This window comes from Rhea pennata, chromosome 16, assembly GCF_028389875.1.
Source record: "Rhea pennata isolate bPtePen1 chromosome 16, bPtePen1.pri, whole genome shotgun sequence".
In the NCBI taxonomy this organism is placed as follows: Eukaryota; Metazoa; Chordata; class Aves; order Rheiformes; family Rheidae; genus Rhea; species Rhea pennata.
In genome coordinates, this window is record NC_084678.1 from 9674284 (window position 1) to 9696730 (window position 22447).

Below are 22447 nucleotides of genomic sequence, written 5' to 3' on the forward strand. Positions count from 1 at the left end.
AAAATATATCTTGGTTATGCAGCACAGTGTTCAGCTTTACTATGATAAGGTGCGGGATGAAACTTTTCTTGCCCCTCCCCTTCATTCTGGTATCTTCAGTTTTTAAATCTTCTCTCTCTCCTTCCTCCTCACTCTCCCTGAAGCCTTTGAAGTTTACACACATAGCCTTTACCTTGTTCTTTTGTGGTAGCTGTCCTATAAAAGTAATAATGCTGTTAAGTGGCTTGCAGGATGTCAGAATGAAAATACTAGGTAATTCAGAAAGGAGAACTCTGATTAGAATCACTGTTGTTAGTTTACAAAGCCTACAAAACCACACAGATCAGGCAAGATACTTTTTAAAACTCATACAAACCCATACTGCAAACAAACTAAAGTCTAGATTTGCAAGGACTTAATTCCTTCAGGAGCTCTATAGCTATCAGGGCTTGCTTATGCAACAATCTATTCAAGAGGAGGTTAAGCCAAATTACTTTATCTGGAGACCCCTAATGTTTGGGAAAATCAAGATCTGGATCTCATCTCCGTGATTATTTTTCTTATAGAAGATGAGTAACTTACTCAGAACCTCTTTAATAAGAACATTTAATAAGACTGCGGTTTGTTTCCTGGCACTGACTTTGATGATAAAGATAGCAAAGCTTTTACTTTGCAAAACAGCTGTCAAGAAAATCATTTTGTCTTCTCAAAATCTCCATCCTTCCAATAACATTTCAGATTTATTTCTGGAGCAGACTGAATTGCTGGTGGAAAAAAAAAATGAGGTGGACATGAAAAATGAGGGGAGAACCAGGGTTATTTTCTTATACTGACCCTCCATTCAGTTGTTTCCTGTTTTGGCAGTGAGTACGTTGCTACAAAACACCAGAAGCCAAGTGTTCCTGCCAGCTACTCTGAACTTCTTCTGTTATGGGTCATAAATTTCAAGGACAAACTGTATTTTGAACTTACTGAAATTTGAGAAGGTCCATGTAATTCTTTAACCTCATACTAGAGTTTAGTACAATACTCAGTACAAACAATCAATCTCTAATTGCCCGTTTTCTTTTGACCTCAAAAAAAAGAGTTAAAAATCGGTCTTTACTCATTGCAGATAATAATACTGAATGAACATGAGAATCCAAACAACTGGATTCTGCGAAATTGAAATGATTAGTACAACATGAATGTTTTCCTTTTGACAAAAAGAAAAAAGTATATAACACTACTGAAACTGCTAAATGACACAAGTGTGTGGCTTTCTCCCTTGCTCAAATGCATACCTATGCTGTCAGAACAGTTTGGATACGAGTGTTTCATTGAACATTTACAGCGTTCAGTTATATACCATGGTAAAGTGGGTATAATAAGGTACTGCAGGATTAACTTTAATGATTCCTAAATTTCTACAGTTGGATGTGTTGAAACAGTTAGATTAGAAATAGTCCACAATAGTTGCTAGCTGTAAAGAAGAAGATGGGCCCGGAAGAAATTAGTACCCTTTCCCAAGTGCTGATATGATTTAATAACATGATCGTGCCTTGTTTACATTCTCCTGGGGGGTTATTTCCATGCCCACAGCCAGCTGACTATAGTGATAGAAGCATTGCTTACACTGCGTTGCTACAACCTGTTCCAGATTGCCCACATAGTGCTGAATTAGCAAGGGGCTTTCTAGGAAAACCATGTTGCAAGTGAGTGATTTTTTTTTTAACTAATGTAATAGTACTGTTGAACTTTAAACAAGCCTGTCCCTTCTTCTCTCTCCACGCAGCTTGACCTCTGGAAGAGGCTGAGCATACCAGCCCACTGGCTTTTCAGAGATATATTAGTAAGCAAATCAATATTATCGTTTTTCCTTGAAAACAAAACTGAGAGATTAGATAAAATATTCAAAAAAGGGAATTAAAATTGACATGTATTTCATTTATCTGGTAGAATTTCTGAAGCTTGTTGTTATGGTTATGGTTACATGATGTTTGTTAGTATGGTTATTGTTACATTATGTAGTTCTGCATTCATTTATCTGGTCTTTGGATACACTTTGAGCTTCTCATTACCTACAAGTTACATCCTCATTTCTCAACCCCATCCAAATGTCCTGATACCAGGTTTCTTAGAGTGTAAGAAGTCCAGTCTTGTTTGTCAAAGTGAGTTGAATGAAAAGTTGGTCTTGGCATGCTTTATACGTTAGCAAGAGAAGGAGTCAGTTCACTGTTTCTCAGTGACTAAATTTGCTACCTGAAGACATTTTGCTATTTTTTCCTCTTTGTGTCAAGTAGCTGTTTGTTTTAGACCCTTTAGTACTATCTGTTTTTCTTGCGATCCTCTGTACAGGTCTTTGCTTCTTCATATGATTGTATTAACTTTTTTCCATTCTGATATCATCTGTAAAGACATCTCAGAAAAATCAGCTTTCATTTAACTTTTCTATTTAAATTTGCTACATCAGGTGTAAAAAGTGGAAGACTTAAAAACAAACAAACAAAAAACCCTACAGTAGTGTCATATTTTTTGTTACCTTTAAGAGTAAACATTCTTTTTTTTTTCTTCTTGTAGAACAAAGCCCATAAGCTAAAATGGCTATATTTTTTTAACTTAAGTATTTATATGCTTCCTGTGAGTTGCTTTCCTTAGTATGACTGCTTCAGTAGACAGATCACTGTGCACTTCTGTAGGTCTTGATAAGATCTTGGCAATTGCTGTTTCCCATAGGGAACAGAACTGTTAAAATGACAGTATATCATTATCTCTTACTGTGAGCTACTCTAGAATTTATGATGCAGTAAAATAAAAAGTGTGATCAAATTGAGGCCTGCTCAAAAGTTCACAGAAAGTCTTTATACTGAATATTTAGTTTTTCTTCTGGAAATACTGGTATGCAAATCTAAGCAAATTTGCAGTATGTTTCAGTGACTGATGTCATGAAAGCCTCTTCATGTGACCTAATATTTATAGGAAGATAATTTTTTATCTTCTTTCTAAACCTCCTGCTGGTATATGTGAACAAGATAGTGAGGGTGTAGTCAGTGTGCTGTTGTACTAGTGTTTACGTATGGCAAAACTGGGTAGTGCTGAGTGCCAGTGGCAAGGAAAGTTGCAGAAAAGACTACCAAAAGTAATTGATTTGGGTGAAGGAGGAGTTAACAAATCTAGAGCTCTAGAGTAGCTAGGGGTTAAGAGACTGAACTGGGGGGAATTTTTTGAAGGCTGGGATGAATGAAGTCAAAGGGCTGTGGGCTCTGGAGTAAATTACTAAGGTTAGGTTTGTGGGTGGGAGAGGGGTCAGGAAATCTGGTGCAGAAGGCTTTGGGACAAGGGACTGAGCCACCATGAACACATCTTCCTGCTGAACGTCTCAAGGACTCTGGAGAGGATGGGTTCAGAGAACCATGTCTTTTAGCTGAGTAGCACAGCCCTCTACCCCTTGCATTCTGTGTCCTATCTTTGCGACAGGAAATGCGATACTGCCAAGCCAAATTGAATCTATTCATGTAATGGACAGCCAACCACCTTCTCTTGAAAAGCACTGAAGAACTGCGTATTCCAGTCACTGCTACAGCTTAACAGCAACAAGAACATTCCATTTGAAGAACAGTACCTCAGCAGACTTCCTCTTTCCACCGTTGAAATTCTTGGGGGTATTTGTACCATGTACAGGACTTAAAACCAGGAGATGAGTGGCCTGGAATGATTCATGCTCAAAACCAGAAGCATTTAACTTTGGAAAACTGACTTCAGTTCTAGCCCTTCCTCTTTGACTTTTTATATTACATGACCTTTTAAATGAAATGTCGTACTTCCCTTTTAAATAACAGTATCTTTGCAGTGTGATGCAAATGTGATTCAAGAAGGTGTTAAATAACCTTATCAATCCCTGTATTCATCCACTAACTTTAGTTCTTGTAACATCACTGGCTTCAGGTCACTCATAGCATAACACTTCTATGCTTTGGATGAGTCTGCTTTCTCCAACAGGGAGATCTTGTAGTAGTATTATCGATGTGTTTTGAAAGTGCCATGCCACCTGCATCAGTAGTTTTCTAATTTGATATGCTGACTCTTGCACGAACTAATAATAGAAGCTTCTGAGGAACGTAACAAGAAAGCCTACAACAAGGAGACCATTTTACATAACTTGTCACTGGAGTGTTTCTCTCCAGTAATCATCTACTGAAGACCATCTGATTTCCACTGAAGTCAGCTTCCTGTCCTGGAAGTGCTCTTAGGTATCTCATTACCATTAGGTGCTCAAGTAGCTACTGTAGGCAGAAAAAACACTTTTATCCCACATTGCTGACATGAGAGTTCCCATCTTTTCAGGCACAGATCTGGCCACTGAAGATGTTTATGACCTTCAGGATTTTGTGTTTTAATGGTATTCGTTACATTTAGAAATGAAGTGCCACATGCCAGTTGGATCTTCATACAAAGCAGAAGCTTGCTTGATGTCAGATCTAGGTCCTTACTAAAACTATATATATATATTTTTTTTCATTTTTCCTCTCTGTTGAAACTTGCTTTAGAAATATATTATGCTATTTAAAATTGTCTGTGCTCCTGAAAGGTACACAGGTAACCTTCTTCTCTATTTCTCTATGCCTATGGGAGTTATGCATCTTCTTCAATTCATTTATTCTTTCTGTACCTGTGGGTATCTTAGCATCTTAAAAAAAACAACAACAAAAACTAGTATTAGGGTAGTGAGGTAATAGCCAACTCTTTAGTCCCCAAACAGTAGCCTAACAATAACCTCAACTAGTTTCACCCAAAATTTACAGCAAAAAAAAAAGTGTAAGGATATAAGTTGGTTTGCATTTTGCTATTTTATTTTCAAATGGACCCTGAGACGTTTCTTTACACTAAAAAAAAAAAAAAAAAAAAAAAAAAAAAAGACTCTGTGGGAAATGTGGTTAGAGATCTAGAAAACCATTTTTCCTAGTTCCTTGTTTTTTTCTCTTGTTAATCCTGTATGGTGAATACAGAAGAGAGGGAGGAGAGAGGGGAAAAAAAAAAGTACAGCAAAATGCAGAATCGCCAGCTTAGTGTCAGGGATGAATTTAGGAAAACAGACATTTTAGTTGCTTTGTGTTTAAGTTATTAGACTGTGGCAGTCGAGATCATATTCTCCAGACTGCATTCTTCATAAGCAGAAATACTAGCAGACATGTGTTAAGTTATAAAAAGATAACAGCTGATGTCAAGGCTTATTTCAGTGAGGAGCCATTTCAGAATACTGTACTAATTTTGAGCAGGTAGATGTAAAATAGAACTCTGAGCTTGACATGTAAGATTCAGTGTAATTTGATACGTATCTGAATAATGGGGTAGAGAAAGGTGAATGTGCAGTGAATAGCCCGCAGCATTGCAAGTGATTCTTTATGCAAAACTGACAGAAACAGAAAAACATTCCAAACTGGCCTGTATTTTACGATTTTGAGGTGATATTAAATCCTCTTCCTCTGATGTTGGAAAGCTATCACAATTTAAACCAGAGCCCAGCTAGTTTGAAACTCTTAATGAAGGAGCGTCCAACCTTTCTGTGCAAGTGGTCTATGTACTGCAAACAGCTCTGCAAATGGGCTATGTTCATGTGTGCAGAAGCCAGTTCTCTCCTCACATTGGTTTTAGATGTGTGGATCCACTTCCATGCTCTAATGTATCTGTATCTGGACAGATAACTTACTTAATGTAATACTCTTCATTCAGTTAACTATATTTAACAAAATAGGTTTCGTCTTATGAAAAGGGGTGAGTTTAGCTGAAAGATTAGTTTTTAATGATTATTTTTGAATGGCCTCTGGGCTAGGTTCAAATGTTTATTTCATGTATTTGCACAAACTATTTGTCTTAGGACTTCTTAAACCTATTTATCCTATCTATATACCTTTTTATAGTAAATCCATTCCTTCAGTTTTCATTAATTTTGGTTAAACCTGACAGCTTCATTTTGAAGTTCCTAGTACTATAATTTATAAGAATTGTATGCTTATGCAGTATTTATTTATAGTGTGAAGCTCTATTTCTACAAATTGAGACTAATGTCCAAGGACTTTAGAATTCTTTTTATTGTATCTTCTGAAATTGTATCAGATGTTTGAGGTATAATATGGATCTGAAAACGCCTGACGGAAACCCTTAGTATATGCTTAAGATGGTACACATGGTTTAGTTGTGTGTGTAAGTTGGATATAAATACGTTTTTGCCATTTGCAGGTTTGTGACCTCTTACTGACAAGTCATGATAAAGATCTAAATGATTTTAGGCATGACTGTAGCATGCAGTTGTTGATGCATCACTATGTGCATGTGTGATGCCGAAGAATAGACTTTTTTTTTTTTTTATTGTAGTGAACTCTTTCTAATTTATTGCTAAGTCAGAAAAATAATTGATAGTTCTACTGATAGAGGAAACAACTGCATAAAGCAGTTTATATGAAGGTGCTGCTATATTTTGATAAATTTAAATTCAGTTCTTAATTTGAAACCCAAAGACCTTACTGTCCAAAATTTCAATGTATGAAAGTGTCATGTTAATTGGGTATTTGTCTTAAAATAGCTAATGGTATGATGATATTAGAAGGATTCACATCTAAGACTTTCATTTATTTTTTTAAAGGACATCAGGCATGAAGCCAGTGACTTTCCATGTAAAGTGGCAAAACATCCCAGAAACAAAAACAGAAACAGGTACAGAGATGTCAGCCCCTGTAAGTACACTTTCTTCTCCATTTTTTGTAATAGATTGTTGACCCTAATGACTTCTTTTTACAGTTAAAGACTCTTTGTAAGAACAAGATTTGTTAGACATCTTTAATAAATATGATAGACATCTTTAATAAATATAGATATGCATCCAAGGCAATTTTTTCATTAATGTAGTTATGCTACAGGTGTCACAGAATGCCATTATATCCATAGGATTACACTATAGTAGCATACAGTAGATTCTATACCTGTGAACAGAAATCTGAAGAGAAGAACTTACTTTACCATTCAATCCTTGTGATAGAGATGAATGGTTGTTGAAATAGCATTAATAAGAATGCAAGTATCTTTTCCATGAATGTCCTTTTAGTAATTGCCCTTAACTAAGATGAGGTTTGCCCTTACACAAAACGTGACTGTAAATAAATCCAAAGCTATTAAGGACAGAGAAAACAGAAAGTTGTAAAAGTGGTAGTATTAGTCTGAGGCCTCTGTTTCTGAAATGATTATCATTAAATATTCTGGAGACTTCTCAATTTGTGTGAATTATGACATGTGAATTTGCTGATGAGAAATGCATCTCTGAGCACCCGTCCTCCCCATAAGGCACTCTGCAGTGACAGCACAGGTCAGTGTTGCAGCCTGTCTTTCTTTCCATGATCCCGTGTACCAATGGTGATAACAATCAGGGCTGCCTTGTGTGTGGCATGCTTACTTTTGGGGTGCAAGAGAGATTGCAACAGTGAAAATATACGGGATTGCAGAGAACTACAGGAGTAGAGTGAAATGATCAACAAATTAAGCTTGGTATGTGAGACAGTAGGGAAAGTTCACAGCTAGTTCAGTAAACTGCCTTCTCTGCTCTAAATGGCAATGCCTGTTCTGGGACTTCTTCCCCTCTTCTTTGAGGGTGCAGCAGTGCTGCCTGTTTCGAGTACAGGTGTCATGTAGATTCTCTCTTTAGTCATATATCTGTATCCTGTTTGAAGACAGAATATTGGCATGTACCAGTGGTTAGAAGTCACTTGAGACTTTGTGACGATTCAGTAGGAAACAGTGATGTTGCATATGTAGTTTCCTTTACAAAGCAGTTCTAGTATTTGCAGTTGTGAGTTGCAGATGACCTTTTCTTTTTTTTTCTTTAGATAGTACTGCTTCCAATCTGTTTGGCTTTTCTTGCAAAATGTGGAAACTCTTGTGTGTGTTATTTATCCTAAACAGAACAAGATGAAAGTGACAAAAGAGCAATGAAATTATGTTTGCAGTAATTGGGGGGAGTTTTTGTTATTTTTTCAGTACGTGACTGTGTGGTTGGATTGAGAATAACATCTAAATGTCTACAAGAAGAAGAATAAATCTCAGTTTTATTTGTCCAACCTATATTAAGGCAAACTTTTATCAATCTTGAAGAAGCTAGTTTTGAATGTTTAAGCTACAAAAGACATATAGTTGTATAATTAGATGTGTTTAAAAACAATATGTTGATAAATGTACAAGTAGGTCAGTATGATGTGGTTTGCAAATACAGTTATGATTTGCTTATCTTTAGATGCAAATGCTTCCATTTTTGCAATATATACAAAGTCCAAAGTATTTGGACTGTTCTAGTGTTTAGTGCTGTTCTCATAGTATTTATATTGTATTTCCAGAGTTACAAGTACCAGATACTACTTCTGTTGTATACTTGATTAAGTATAAAGAGTTTTCACTCTTCAGGATGGCTCAGTCTTTTTGATCCTAATACCTGATGGGCTTGTGCGTGGATTGTGCTGTGATGCATATACATTAACCAGTGTTTTCTAATTATGCTGCAGTTGATCACAGTCGAATTAAGCTAAACCAAGGTGAAAATGACTATATCAATGCCAGTTTGATAAAAATGGAAGAGGCCCAAAGGAGCTACATCCTTACCCAGGTAACTGGTGGTGGTGGTAATAGAAATCATCAGTGACTGGAGTTGGTTTTGGGGGGGGATTTCTTTAGCCTATTGTGTTTGTTTTCTTTATTTTAAAATACATTCAATTTATATAGCCATTCATATGGATATTGTTTCTGTTTTACAGAAACAGTGTGTATTTTTTCCTGCTCCCTATCAGCCCCGGCTGACTTTCCTAGACAATCTCAACCCCTTTGTATATTCAGCTTTAGGCTCATCTAGGTTTTGTTTTAGATGGAAACTAACATTCTTGAAGAAATCTGCTTATGATGTATTGGCTTATGACAGGCAATATTTAGATGTGGTTGAAATGAATCACCTTTGTGCAGGTTTTGAACCTGCAAGGTTCAAAGGGCTTTGAACCACTATAGCCTTATGTCCACCTATATATTCTCTAAACAGTGAACTTCATTCAGTAGGAGGGTGTCACATTCACATAAGAACGGTATATATGAACTTCAGGAATTTCAAAATCTATTTGGAATAACATTTTAAATATAATGAATATTAAGAACATTATGTTGAATAGAAGTTATATAAAGTATACTAGAGATTTTCTTGTAATTAATTTTGAAGGGCTCTGATCTACTGTTCCAAATAAGCAGTATGCTCCACCACATATTTGTAGTTAAGTGTCCTTCTGAAAATGATGTTAGTGCAGTATTTACAAGTAATTTGTTTTAACTCTCAACAATCCAACCCCCAAAAGGTACAAGCTGGGCAATGCTGTTGCTTCTACCTTTAACATAAATACAGACTTCTGTGATGATGGTAGGGGAGGAAGAAGTTGCTGGTTTTCACTGAATGTGTGACTTCCACACCTATTTGTGTAATAGACTTAAAAATGCTTAGATACCCTGACTACTTATTCTGAGAGCTAACAGCTATGCCAGAATTCTTGTTTGTCCTAAGTATTCAGTTCCCTGGAGACAGTCCTGGTCTCTAATCTTGGCAAAAAAATATTTTTTCTTCCTCCAAGTGTTAGATAAAGGTAGACTGGGATTAATATTTTCAAGTGAAGGTCAGCAGTTCTTCCTTCCCGTTTCCAGAAAATGAAGAAAAATCTCTAACCGAAGCAGTGGACAGCGAAAAGTTTAATAAGAGAACAATTCTGAACACATGCTTATTTTCTTGATACAGGACAAGCAAGACTGATCATAGCGTTGAAGAGAGAAATATTTATGTGGAGTAAAGATGTACAGCTAACTTGTGTCAGTGATCTGTTTGATACGGCATTTAACGGATTTGAATGCCTTTATTTAAATCCAGTCATTTTTTTGAGGTCCCTGGCCCACTGTTCTCTTTGAACAAAGTATTGGATAGTGAATGAGTGGCACAATGCCTTTGGTTTGTGTTGACAAAAATTCAGGGCAGTGATTCTGGAGTGAAGAATTGCAAGGGAACATAACACAAATACTAGCTTATAGGGGAATCTACTTTGTGAGTGGATAGTTCTTGAAAAAGTTATCATTTTGTTCAGTCTCAAAGCAAACAGTGCAATATCCATGAAGATTCTTGAAACCTGCTTAGCTCATTAAGTGATCTGGTCTTTTCAGTCTTTTGAATGTTTCTTTATTCAATTTGGTAATTTTCAAATGTAATAAATAACAATGATATATTGCAGAATAGTTAAACATATGCTTTAATACTACTGTTAGTTAAAGAGGACTCATTTCCCTATTACTTGTTTTCCCTTCCTAAGAAAGTTCTCTCAGCATTTTTCATTCCCAGTTCTCTTCTCGCAAATGAGACTACTTCTCTCTTCCTGTTATGTGTGGGAAACAGATTTACCACACTTTTGTGGGTGAATTCACAGTGGGAAAATGGAACTTAAAGCTATAGCACCACTTTTTTTACAGTTTAAAATAAGAAGTTTTCTTGTTACTTACCCAAATTTATTGCCTAGTGCAGTGACTTTTACCAAGGAACATAGCTCTGACATTAAATTCTGTTAATAATGCTTATTTCTGGGGATTCTGTCTGTACAGGGTCCTTTGCCAAATACTTGTGGTCACTTCTGGGAGATGGTTTGGGAACAGAAAAGCCGTGGTGTTGTCATGTTGAACAGAGTGATGGAAAAGGGATCAGTAAGTACTTATCTGGTTTTAGCTGTGTGTTAGTTGCATGTGCATGGTTAAAAAAAGCAATAATCGAAGAACAGTAGTAGAAAATAAAGTGATCATGTGTACTTTATCTAATAAACTATTCCTAGGATTGAGTACTTGCTGAACCAATCTTAATGAAGTCAGAAATACTCTAGTTTGTGATTGCAGGTTCTGATTTCTTCTGAATTTGGCTGAAATAAGACGTGAACACAATAGGACTCTCCGCACAGATGAATATTTGGTCTTTATTGCTAACCTAGGTATTTGAATGGGGTTCTTACTTTTTACTGTATGCAGATTGTACCTCTCAGAAGTCATTTAAATCAATGTTCATCTTCAAGCATTATGAGGTGGTTTTAAAGTAATTGAAGATGCACTTTAACTTGAAGTTTCCTTCATCCAATAAGAGTTCTAATTTATTATTCACACCTCCTGATATGTGTTGCTTTTCCTCTCTGTGTCACTGGTTTTGAAAAGATGTCACAAATATGAGGTAAACTGAGGTACAATGAAAAGTACTACCTAGCTTAAGCATTCACCTTAAGGGTTCATCACAAACACAGTTGTTAATCTAGTGATTTACTTGCTAGGACAAGCTCAGTGGGCTTCGTTCTGTCCAGACGTTTTAAGAAGCTTACTTTAGACAAGACAGACAAAAGAAAGTGGAACAACAGATAAACCATCAGGGTAATTTTAGGTAATAAGCCTTCAGATGGGGTTAAAAAAAAAAAAAAAGGTTCCTCTGGCATAAAGAACAGCTGCTGTCTTGAGGGGAAATGGCTCAGCCCTGCTGATGGTAGAGAGGACAGGAACCATCAAGTGTGGAGTTAATTTTTTCATCCATGGGTTCAGAAATTTTTGTCTGTGTACTAATACAGCTGCTATCCTGTGCTCCTAAAGTGGATTTGCAGCTGTGCAAATTCAAGACTACAGTAATTTTAAAAATTGATAGACATAAACAGTTTTACATTCAATGTTATATTACAAAGACGCTCCGGAGGAAGGGTAGTGAGTATGTTGGGTATCCAGCAGTGATAACTGGGTGGTATATGCTTTTGCATAATCAGGAAAGAACTTTCAATAATTGGGAAAATTCATGTGCAGTGAGTTGTATTTTAATGAACTGTAGTCTTGATTTTGAGTTTCACTTTTATTTGTGGTGTAAGTGAAACGTAATCTTCAAAAGAGATGCAGTAACCATATTTTTCAATATTTTTTTCCTTTCCAGCCAGTCTCACTCATTCTCTCCACTGCCAATAGTTTTGAACAAAATGAATTACTGTGATTCCCTTAGGGCAGGCAGCAAACACTTCTCAGCAAACAGCCATGAGGGACCTACAGTGAAGCTCGGCAAAATATTGTTTGCAGACACATTTGGTGGAGAAATTAGACACACAGTCTTTGGCTATCTCTTAAATAATAATAGGAAAAAATGCAGAGGATTGTAACTGTAGTTTACACCCTAATAAACTAGAGGATGCAATCTGAGTCAGAACTAGAATAAGAATGAAATTACTTTACCTACCTATGAGTAAAATACTGAAGGGTTTTCTTATGAATGGAATAATCCAAAATCTCACCTGATGTTTCACTTGCATATTAGGAACATTGTAATTCTCTGTAGCTTATTAGTAGAATTCGTAACACCTTTTCATACTGTTTGGTACGTTCTACTCTTTTTCTTGTTAACATTTATCCCTTCTTTAGAAATGGTTAACTATTAAACATGAGGATAATATATAAAATGCAGAGTAGAATAAAATCCAGATTTTAGCAGAGTGTTCTGACCATTTTTATATTTCAAAGTTGTTATATGTTGTTGGTATTATTATTAGTCTGATCCAGGCTAAAATAAATAATGATTTTGGTAATTTCTGAATAGATTGTACAGTAGTGCAGCTCAGCTCCACACTTTTTCAGCTCATATGTGGAATAAAAAGACCTCTACATACATAAAGCTGTCCTAAATTCATAGGTATTTTCATTCATAAGTCCAGACAGTGTCAAAGTAATTTGAAATATAAAAAAGATTGACTGAGGATGTGTTTCTGCAATGTATAGGAAAATTGATATCCCTTGAATTAGAATTGTACCTTCTTATAATAAAGGCAGATCATGAAATTGTTTCATAAGAAATTGTTGTATTTAAGGACACTTATTTCTTGCCTTTTAGACAAACATAAATGATATGTGTAAATGTTTTATTTTTAGATAAAGTGTGCACAGTACTGGCCACAGAAGGAAGAGAAAGAAATGTTTTTTGAAGATACAAACTTGAAACTAACCTTGATATCTGAAGACATAAAATCATATTACACAGTACGACAGCTAGAATTGGAAAACCTTACAGTAAGTACATAAATGACTACCACTCAGATCCTTTAACTTCTTTGAGGTGAAACTTACCTCCTGATCAGCAAAGGTTTTAAAGGGACAACCACCAATTGCAGCAGATTTTCTTGTAGAATTAGTAATCCTACATGAGATTACTCTACAGCCTCCAATTTGTGTTGTGGAAATGAAACTCTAAATATTTTTGTAATATATTTGGGGAAGCTTGAGTCTTTGTATTCCACATCTTCATCCATAGACTCAGTGAAGTTAGCTTGTCACAACGTGGGATTTCAGAGAAGTCTTTATAACATCACTTTGCAAATGTTTTAGCGTTTCTATGCTCAGGTCTGAAATAGTTGCTCTTCTGGTCACTTACACTACCTGTTTGCCTGTGTCTTGTTCTAAGGTTTGTTTTTTTAGGCTATGGCTCAAGTGTTCAAGTTTTTGATGATGGCTCTCAGAAAGCAGGAATCATTTCAACCCTGGTCTTGCAATGAGCTGTATGGAGCTCAGCATGAGGACCAGGCCACTAGCTTTAAGAAAGTAGCTCTTTTTTCTTTTGAGCAATATCAAAATACTGTGCATGCTTTCTCACCCTTCCCCTCCCCTTCAACATTGCCCTGTGTTAGAGCATTGCTCTAACAGAGGAGAAAAACAAAAATAGTCATTCAGAGCAGTGAGAGCTGATCTAAAGCTCCTGGGGAAGACTGGCTAAGGAAGAACACTGAATGCAGGTAGTTGAAAATAATATCTGAGGTTCCCTATGGGGTCGAGCTAGGTGTGTATATTGTGACATGCTAGTCTGAATTCTGCAGTACTCTTCTGCCCTAATACTGCTCACTACTATATTACTAAGATACAATTATTCCTCAGTTCATCTCGTAGCTTCTTACATGTTTCTTCTTGCCGGGAAATGTGAAACATTTAAGAGGTATGAATTTGACCAGCCAAATTGTACCTGCATGAGTAAGAATTTGGTGGTTGTAGTTTGTGCTGTGACTTAAATACAATGCCTGCCACAGACATGTTTTTTTAAAAGTTGCAGCTTTGGATTCTAGGAGGATGTAAGCACCAGTAGCTTACCTTCTTTCTTACCTTTGCTCAAAATGCTGAGACCTTTCCAGCAAGACATAATTATTTGCAAGTTAGATAGTTTCTTAGCTATGTAGTTATAAAAGCTTCCTCAGACTAGTGGTACTTTGTCATTTGAACTTAAAAGTCAGCTGTTACTGACAGCTAAAGTTCTTGTGATGTAGTTTGCAAGAGGAAGTAATTTAGCATGAATGTCGTAAAAAGCTGTGCATGCACACTTCTCCTCCATTCTGTATTAATCACAGAGTTATTTTTAAAGGAAGTGGCTACAGTTTTTCCAAAGGAATAAATATGAAATTGACCTAAGCTAAAAATGTCCAACCACAATATGTATATTAAAAAGAGATTATTTGCTAGGGAAATGAACATGCAAAGAATGGTATTTGCTCATTGGAACATTGTTGTAGGGAACTGTGCTTTGAATAGTCTGGCTCTTATTTCCAGGCTAAAAGACTTTATAAATACCTTCTCTTACAGACACAAGAAACTAGAGAGATTCTGCACTTTCATTATACTACATGGCCTGACTTTGGAGTCCCAGAGTCACCTGCTTCATTCCTCAATTTCCTGTTCAAAGTGAGAGAGTCTGGGTCACTTAGCCCTGAGTATGGACCTGTTGTCGTGCACTGCAGTGCAGGAATTGGGAGATCAGGAACTTTTTGTTTGGTTGATACATGTCTTCTACTGGTAAGAACTACTTATTCTACATGATGGTGAAATGCTTTTCTGTAGAGTTACTTGAGGGATGGTTTGTTGTAGGCCTAAAAAGAGCTGTGGCATTTTCTGTAAAGTATTTTTGTACATTATTCACCATTATTTTCTTTAAGTTCTAGTTTGGGAGCGTATTCCTGTTTAAAGCTAAGACAACTCTCTTTCTTAACAGCTCATTTTGAGCATGTGGAAGTAAAGTCTCTTGTAACAGAGTGTTTTGCAAAGAGAGATCTTGCCTTCATTATTACAAAAAAATCAGGCTTGATTTGGACTAAGCAGTAGTGTAAATTATCCTGAAACAATGAAAAATAAATCTAATCTGTTTCCTTTTACAGAGTCAATTTCCCCTATAGGCAGGGAGATACTATCCTGAGTTCCAAGTCTTTACTCTGTTACTCTATAAAAGCAAATAATATACAGAAGTCACGCCTAGGTTAAAATATCTGCCTTTATTTCAAAAAGGAAAGATAAAAGGAAATACTGACAAGATCTTGGAGATCCAGTGAACTGGTCTATCTCTGTCTTCTTAGAGACCAATACCATTTTTTTAAATTAAATTATTAATTTTTTACTACAGATTGAGTAATTGTATTGAATCTGATTGGAATGTAAAGCATGTTTCAAATTTTTCTTTTCAGATGGACAAAAGGAAAGATCCTTCTTCAGTGGATGTTAAGCAGGTTCTTCTAGAAATGAGGAAGTACAGAATGGGCCTTATACAGACAGCAGATCAGCTTCGTTTCTCTTATTTAGCTGTTATTGAAGGGGCAAAATTCATTATGGGAGATGCCTCAGTGCAAGTGAGTATTATTGACTGCACAGCCTAATGTAGTAAGTTGCAGCTGTTCTGACTCTAGCAAATATTTTCTGGCATGGACAGGATAGAATGAAACTTTAAATTTCATGCTTGTTTGAGCATGAATAAATTTTTATCTTATGGGGTACTTAAACACAAGACATGCTTTACTACGTGATTCTTCATAAAAGTTCTTGTAGCCCTGTAGTACATTAGTGGCCCCTATATAAGAGATACTTTTCAAAACTGTAATCAAAGTGTGCACTGGCTGCATCAGTTTTGTCTTCTGTTTTGGATAACAGCAGTTTTCTAATATGCCACAAGTTTAAGTATTGTGTTTTAAATTCTATATGTTTGATCTATGGTAAGCAGAACTGGAGCAACACAGACTCCCTTTTGTGCTATTTAAAATTTCATATAGAAGTAGATTAAAATTTCTTGCATTTATAGCTAATATTTTCTTTGTGTGGCAGAGTTCTATATGCTGCACATAGATTAGGTCTAGGTTTCTTTTTGTGTGTCTTTCACTTTTTCAATGCATATGAACAGTCCCTCTAAAAATAAATACGAAACTCAAGTATAAAGTCTCTGCCATGTTAAAGTTAAAAATTATAATAACTTTTTATGAAAGAAATTATTGAATGGAGGAAAGCTTATTAGAGTATTTCCTTTCATGAAGGAACAGTGGAAAGAGCTCTCCAATGAAGACCTGGACCCACTACCTGAACATACACCACCACCTCCCAGACCACCAAAGCGAACCTCAGAAATGCACAATGGAAGGATGCATGAACACACAGAATTTTTTCCTAAGCATCAAGTGGTAGAGGAAGAGATTAGACGCTCAGTCAGCACTGTGGAAGAGATGGCTCCAGATGGCCGAGCTTGTACATCTGTGCCACTGATCACAGACAGGTAATTTGCTTAGTTTCCCACCTTTAACTGTCCCGAGAAGAATGGCCAGTTGGCTTACAGCTTTGAGATGTTATAGGAAGCTTGTTCATAAATGGCATTTCATACAAAAGGTCCTGAACAGATCTTGATGAGTTAGTGTAACGCAGTCCTGAAATTCAGATCTGTGTATCCTTTTCAGTGAAAGTTTTATGCTCACGTTCTTTTAACTTCTCACACAAACTAGGGCTGTTTATGGGATCCTGCTAGAGTAAAAGCAAAAATGGCAACATAATGAGATGATTTAGTCTTGATTTACATACAGTATATGTTAAGTTACAGAGGAGTTCTTTAAGAAGTTAGCTTTCAGCTACGTGGCTAATAACTGCCTCTATGCTAACTAGTTTCAGTCAGACTTAAAAATGTGAAAATAATTACAAGCTGCTATTGATCAGAGGAGTAGAAGGGAGTTCATGAGCAGAAAACTTTTCTACCTGTCATTCTAACCTAAATTGTAAGGACTAATAAATGTACAGAAATGCTGTGTGAAAATACTATTACAATGGAGAAGCCAGGGTTTCTGGTACTTAGCCGCTAGATGTCACTACTGCTAAACAAGTGGAGTGGTATGGAAGTTGTTGAAATCAACATGCTCTGGTTTTGCTGGCAGGTTAAATAGTCTTATTTGCAACACTGAATTGAATGTTACATGGAGCAAAAAGAAAAATTAAAAGAAAAAAAAAACAAACCCTGGACACACCAGGGATTATCAAGGGGAAGTTCAATGTTCCTCCACTAGGTGGTCTCCTAACAAGACATCTTCAGCTTCTATCAGGAATACTGGGAAAAAAGTATCAAGTTTTTGTGTTTTCGACAGAACTCTAGAGCCTTTTCAACAGATGCAGCTGGCAAAATTCATGTATTAGATCAATGAGGGAGTTGTGTGACTGTGGAAACTGGAGATTAGTGAGATTTGTTTTCAGCAGTCTTTCTGCAAAATAACCACCTCTTAATTTCACATAGCAGTACTGAGAGGCCGTGACCATGATCTGAACCTGTTAGCTCCCTCCCACTTCCCTCTCTCTTCCCTCAGTGATAATATAGTTCTGATATCACAATACTTATCTGGGATACAAGATGCCAATTAACACTTTCTATTCCTCGTTTTAAGCACGTTTATTTTTCCCTGCCCAGATACTATAGTACCTAAAATAGAACCAAGATTCTTGAGTTCTTCTATACTTCAGCTGTCAGCAGATGTCTAGGAAATCCCCCAGCAAAGCATCTCTCTGCTAGCTACTATCCTACTGGTCCACAGTCAGTACTTTCTGACTTTTTGAGGAGTGCTTGATTTTAGAACTTTAATGTTCTCCTAACGTAGATTTAGACTTGGTTGTCCTAGTTAGCTTCCTGTTTCAGTGGCTGTGCAGGTATCATATCCATGATGAGCAATGGAAGCAGGTGTTGTTTAAAGCTCTCAGCTCACTATTTGAAGGATACAGAATAGTTCCAAGCATCGCTGCCCAACAAGAACATGAACTGGGATTGAATGTGCAAGGTATCAGAGAATCCATTTGTATAAAGAATGATTATCATCCTTCTTTTGGATGGCTTGTGATTGTAAACACTGTTTAAAACATATAATTTAACAGCCCAAACTGCATGTTTGTCATATACTGCAGCTCATGATAGCATGTGATTTGCAGCTTTGTCTAGGGTGTTCAGTGGGTGAGGCCATGTGCTTATAGAGTCCACATGCTTCTTCCAAGTGGAGAATCCAGTACTGAATACTTATTTCTGTCCTTAAGCATTAGTCAAGACACTGAAATTCGGAGGAGAACTGTTGGTGAAAATCTGCATCTCTCGCCCCACAAGGAAGAGTCAATGAAGTCAGAAAACTTGGAAGAGGATGATGAGAATGTGATGACAACTTGGAAGCCGTTTCTAGTGAATATATGCGTGTTCACTTGCCTCACGGCAGGAGCTTATTTCTGTTACAGGGTATGTTTTCATTGATGGACATGCCAGCAAGATTGAGCCTGCAGAAAACACCAACAATTTGATCGGTTTGTAATAAGCTTCTGTGAAAGAAAACTAACTGAGGCATGTGAGCCTTGTCTCAGTGGAAATAGATCTTAGGTTGAAACGCTGGAACTTTGGTTAGGGCTTAAAGAGAGAATTAATGCACTAGGGTTTAATCTAGCCCTGTGGTCCCAAGAACATAATATTCTAATCTCAGGGCCTTAAAATATTCAGGAGTAAGCAGAAAAAATGCCAAATAGTCTTGTTTTTCTTTTGTTATTTTTTCCTTTGTTTTTTAAACTAAATAATAGAATTACAACACATTGTTGTTTTTAGCCTTTTTTAAAAAGCCAGTTCTTTTTCTTTTGTGTTTCAGAAAAACTAGGCACAAGTGAAACTTGCTTGTACTCTCCAGGTGTTGTAACCAAATACATGACTTATACTGATGAGTTCCCAAAAAGGAAAGAGAAACCCACATATCTGAAGAATGTAAACTTTTTGGAAGGGGAGGGCTTTACTTTTTCTACTTTCGTTTGTTTGCTTCATCTGTTAAAGACTGAGTTGTGGGCAGTGCCTGTGGTATTGGTATATTTAATCTTGGCATAACTGTTCTTAAAGAGCTTATTGTTTTACATGTGTTTATAGAAACAGGCTTCTGCATTTGCTCAGGGTATCCCAACACGTCAAGCTTTTTCTTCTTTTTTTTTTTTTTTTTTTTTTTTAAGAATATCTCTTCATTGACTTTCGTTGCACTCTACTTGCACATATGCCTATTTACATTGTACCATCCTTTGTAAAGCTGTTTTTACCTTTGTATTCTGGGTTAGGTCAGGGTGAAGGGAGGGAGAGAAACAGGAAGGGAAATTCAACCAAAAGATGTCCACCAGCATTTTACAGCTGTTCAGTTGGCATTTATAAGGACCAGTTCTTAAACCTCATCATTTGGAATGTAAAATACAGTTTCACTCTAAATCTGCTCTCTGCAAAATAACGTGCTTTCTGCAAGGGATGGAGTGGTAAAGTACTCAGTATTGCGGGTAATAATCAGGAAAACATTTCAATAAATCCAGAGCAATTAATGCTGTGGCAGCTTCCTTGACATAGAAAGACGACATACTGGACTCTGAACATAGCAGTTGGCTTATGATGCAAGCATTTGTGTGTTCTGCTTTCTTTAAAGCAAACATTTAAAATACTGGCTTTGATTTGGCTTGAAGATACACTCTTCAGTAATTATTGGACACGGTGGTGCAAGCGGCTAAGCCTTGCACCTCTGCAGACAGGGTTGTTGATGTTGTAGCATAACTTAAGGGGTATGAGTGTTTTTTGTCCTAATTCATGCTCTATACCACACCGCATCTAAATTGTTTCACTTCAGTGGGCCTGTTAAGCAGGCCCAGGACTTGAATAATGTAAAGTGCTTGTAAATAAGGATTTGGGTGCATTGGTAGAACTGTGACTGGAAGTCTGCATTGCACTAAGCCTTCCTAGTCAATGCTCTTCCTCTCATTAGTACCAGATTATATAGCTTAAACAGTAACAGCAAAGATTTTTTTGCTCATGTCATGGGGATAGGAGCAAACTCACTACTGAAAGTTGTAGTAATTGCAACTAAACCCTGACAATTGATTTGCAACAGTGTTACTAATCATTTTTTTTTATCTTTTAAATACATTATAGATTTATAGCACTTAACCACCATTCTCAGTACAAACATTGTTATGGAGTATCTTGCATAAGTTTTCCACTCCATATTTATTTTTGCAAAGCTGTCTGTAGGTGTAGCTCTTTTCCTTCAATGAATAGGATGGTGACTTGGGAGGGTGGGGGGGGGTTACTTCTATTTTGTATTTTGTTAAGCTTGCATCAAGGGCTTCTCAAATGAACAATAATAAATCCTCAGGTAGTACTGGGAATTAATACTTTACCTGTGAGACTGTTGGTCAGACCAGTACTTGAAAGGAGGAATGTTGTAATTGGTCAATATTTAGTAATATTATTGGAAACATGAAAAATGAGTATAGAAAAATGGTAATATATAATGGCTCATCTGTGTATTTAAGATACAGTATGTGATTGCTTTGTCCCCACTATTCTCTCCATCATCTGGTAGAATATTGTTCTAAGGCAACATTTGTGCCCCATTTGTATTAAAATGCATGTAAAGTCTTCTAGTGTCCTGATTAAATACCATGTGCTTGAAAGATGAAAGAACTTATATTTCTGCTTACTGATGTGCCCAAATTATATTTGCATGAACTGATCATTAAGTGGCTGTGGTTTAAAGAGTGTTGCTGAAAGTATCTTCATTCAGCGATGGACTGATTTGGTGTTTATCAGATAACATGTACTCGCCTAATACTTGGCATGCCTTCCTATTGAATTTCTGCGTACTCAGTGTAACCCAGTTGTTTAGCATGGTTCATTTCAGCTGAGTAAGTGTAGTACAGACATTCCAAAGCATTTAATAAGCCATATTCACACCTCGCCTCTGGTCACTTTAGGCAAGGAATAGCTCAGTGATTTCAGGTTATGACTTGCTGTGCTGCCTTCAAAGCTGCAATGGAGCAAAGAGAAGGAAGCCTCTTCTGCAAGACCTCAAGAGTATGCTTTGAGCTTCAGAAATACCGGCTCCTGAAATGGGGGCTCATTTACAAAAAAAAAAAAAAAATAATAATAATAATAATAATAATAAATACTTGCTATACTGTTTGCAAGGGGGAATGTTTTAAATTTCAGGCTTGACAGGAAAGCAAAGCATCCTTCCTTTGAATCGAGAATAATTCAATTGTATTGTGCCTACAAGTTAGTCTAAGAAAAAAAGTTTCTGCCCAGGAAAAGCTTTGAATATTGCCCTTTCTGGCAGTGTTCTTTGCTACTTCTTTAATCTGTTCTAAATCCAGGCATGTTTCTACTACCCTGGGAGAAAGGAGTAGAATATCCAGTAAGCCCAGTGAGGTGTGTATAAGGCTTATAAAACTGAACTGTAAACATTTTTTGTTCTGATGTCCTGTATATGTATGTAGTAGTTTGGGTGTGTATATACAGTAGCGTTTCAAAGTTGGGTGTATTGGTTAACCTATTCTTGGAAAAATGGACAAATATCCATGTTAAACTTGTTAGAAAGTTAGTGAGCTGTTCTGCTATATGCCTTAAGCAAATATTTACTCATCAGGTCTTTCTTTTTTACAGATTGCCATAGAATAAACTTTTTTAAAAAAATAAAAAACAAAAAAGCTAAATGTTTTGGTATAATACATTTTCAGGTATCTTGTCTTTTGTGTAAGCCACTGCGAAGACCTCACAGGTTATAGTAAAATTGTACAGTTTTTCAAATTCCCATACAAGTTTTCAGTTCTCATTTTAGTTGTAACAATAAAATTTTTTTTAAAGAACGTACATATGAGTCTTACCACTTCTTGTCTTCTCACAGCCAGAGGCACTGGCTCCTGGTTTGAACCACTTGCAAATCTAGGCTAACAAAAGATCTATTTTTCCTCACTAGAAAATGATTTAAATAACTTTTTTGTAGATCGGATTTTCAGTAGAAGAAAATAAGTGAGGGTGAATGTCCTGTTGTCTGGTGCCCCCCTCCCACCCCTCTCCTCACATCTTTCACTTGAAATAATTAAAATAGTTAATTACTATCTCAGGTCAGCAGTCTGCGCAAAATACAAAATGTAGTGACTCTGAAGCACAAATGCTTTTTGAAAGTTTCAGTTGTGCCTTACCATGCATCTGTGTTTGCTAGGAAAGTACTATAAAATACAGTAACCTGTCTATTTGTATTTTAGAAGGTGCAGCTATTGCCTTTCCACTTACCTTGGATTAAAATATCTACCTTTATATCTTTAAAGAAAGTTACAATTTGAG

At 36.5% G+C, this 22447-nt stretch overlaps 1 protein-coding gene across 1 annotated transcript in view; it reads left to right on the forward strand.

The window, feature by feature from the left end:
• Positions 1–20778, forward strand: part of PTPN1 (protein tyrosine phosphatase non-receptor type 1) — a 43998-nt gene extending 23220 nt beyond the window's left edge. Inside the window, exons 2-9 of the mRNA XM_062589284.1 lie at positions 6599–6689; positions 8502–8602; positions 10612–10710; positions 12940–13077; positions 14632–14841; positions 15504–15665; positions 16341–16576; positions 18361–20778. Coding sequence (XP_062445268.1) covers positions 6599–6689; positions 8502–8602; positions 10612–10710; positions 12940–13077; positions 14632–14841; positions 15504–15665; positions 16341–16576; positions 18361–18568 — 1245 coding nt within the window. The 3' untranslated portion in view covers positions 18569–20778. The remainder of the gene's footprint in view (positions 1–6598; positions 6690–8501; positions 8603–10611; positions 10711–12939; positions 13078–14631; positions 14842–15503; positions 15666–16340; positions 16577–18360) is intronic.
• Positions 20779–22447: the final 1669 nt, after the last annotated feature.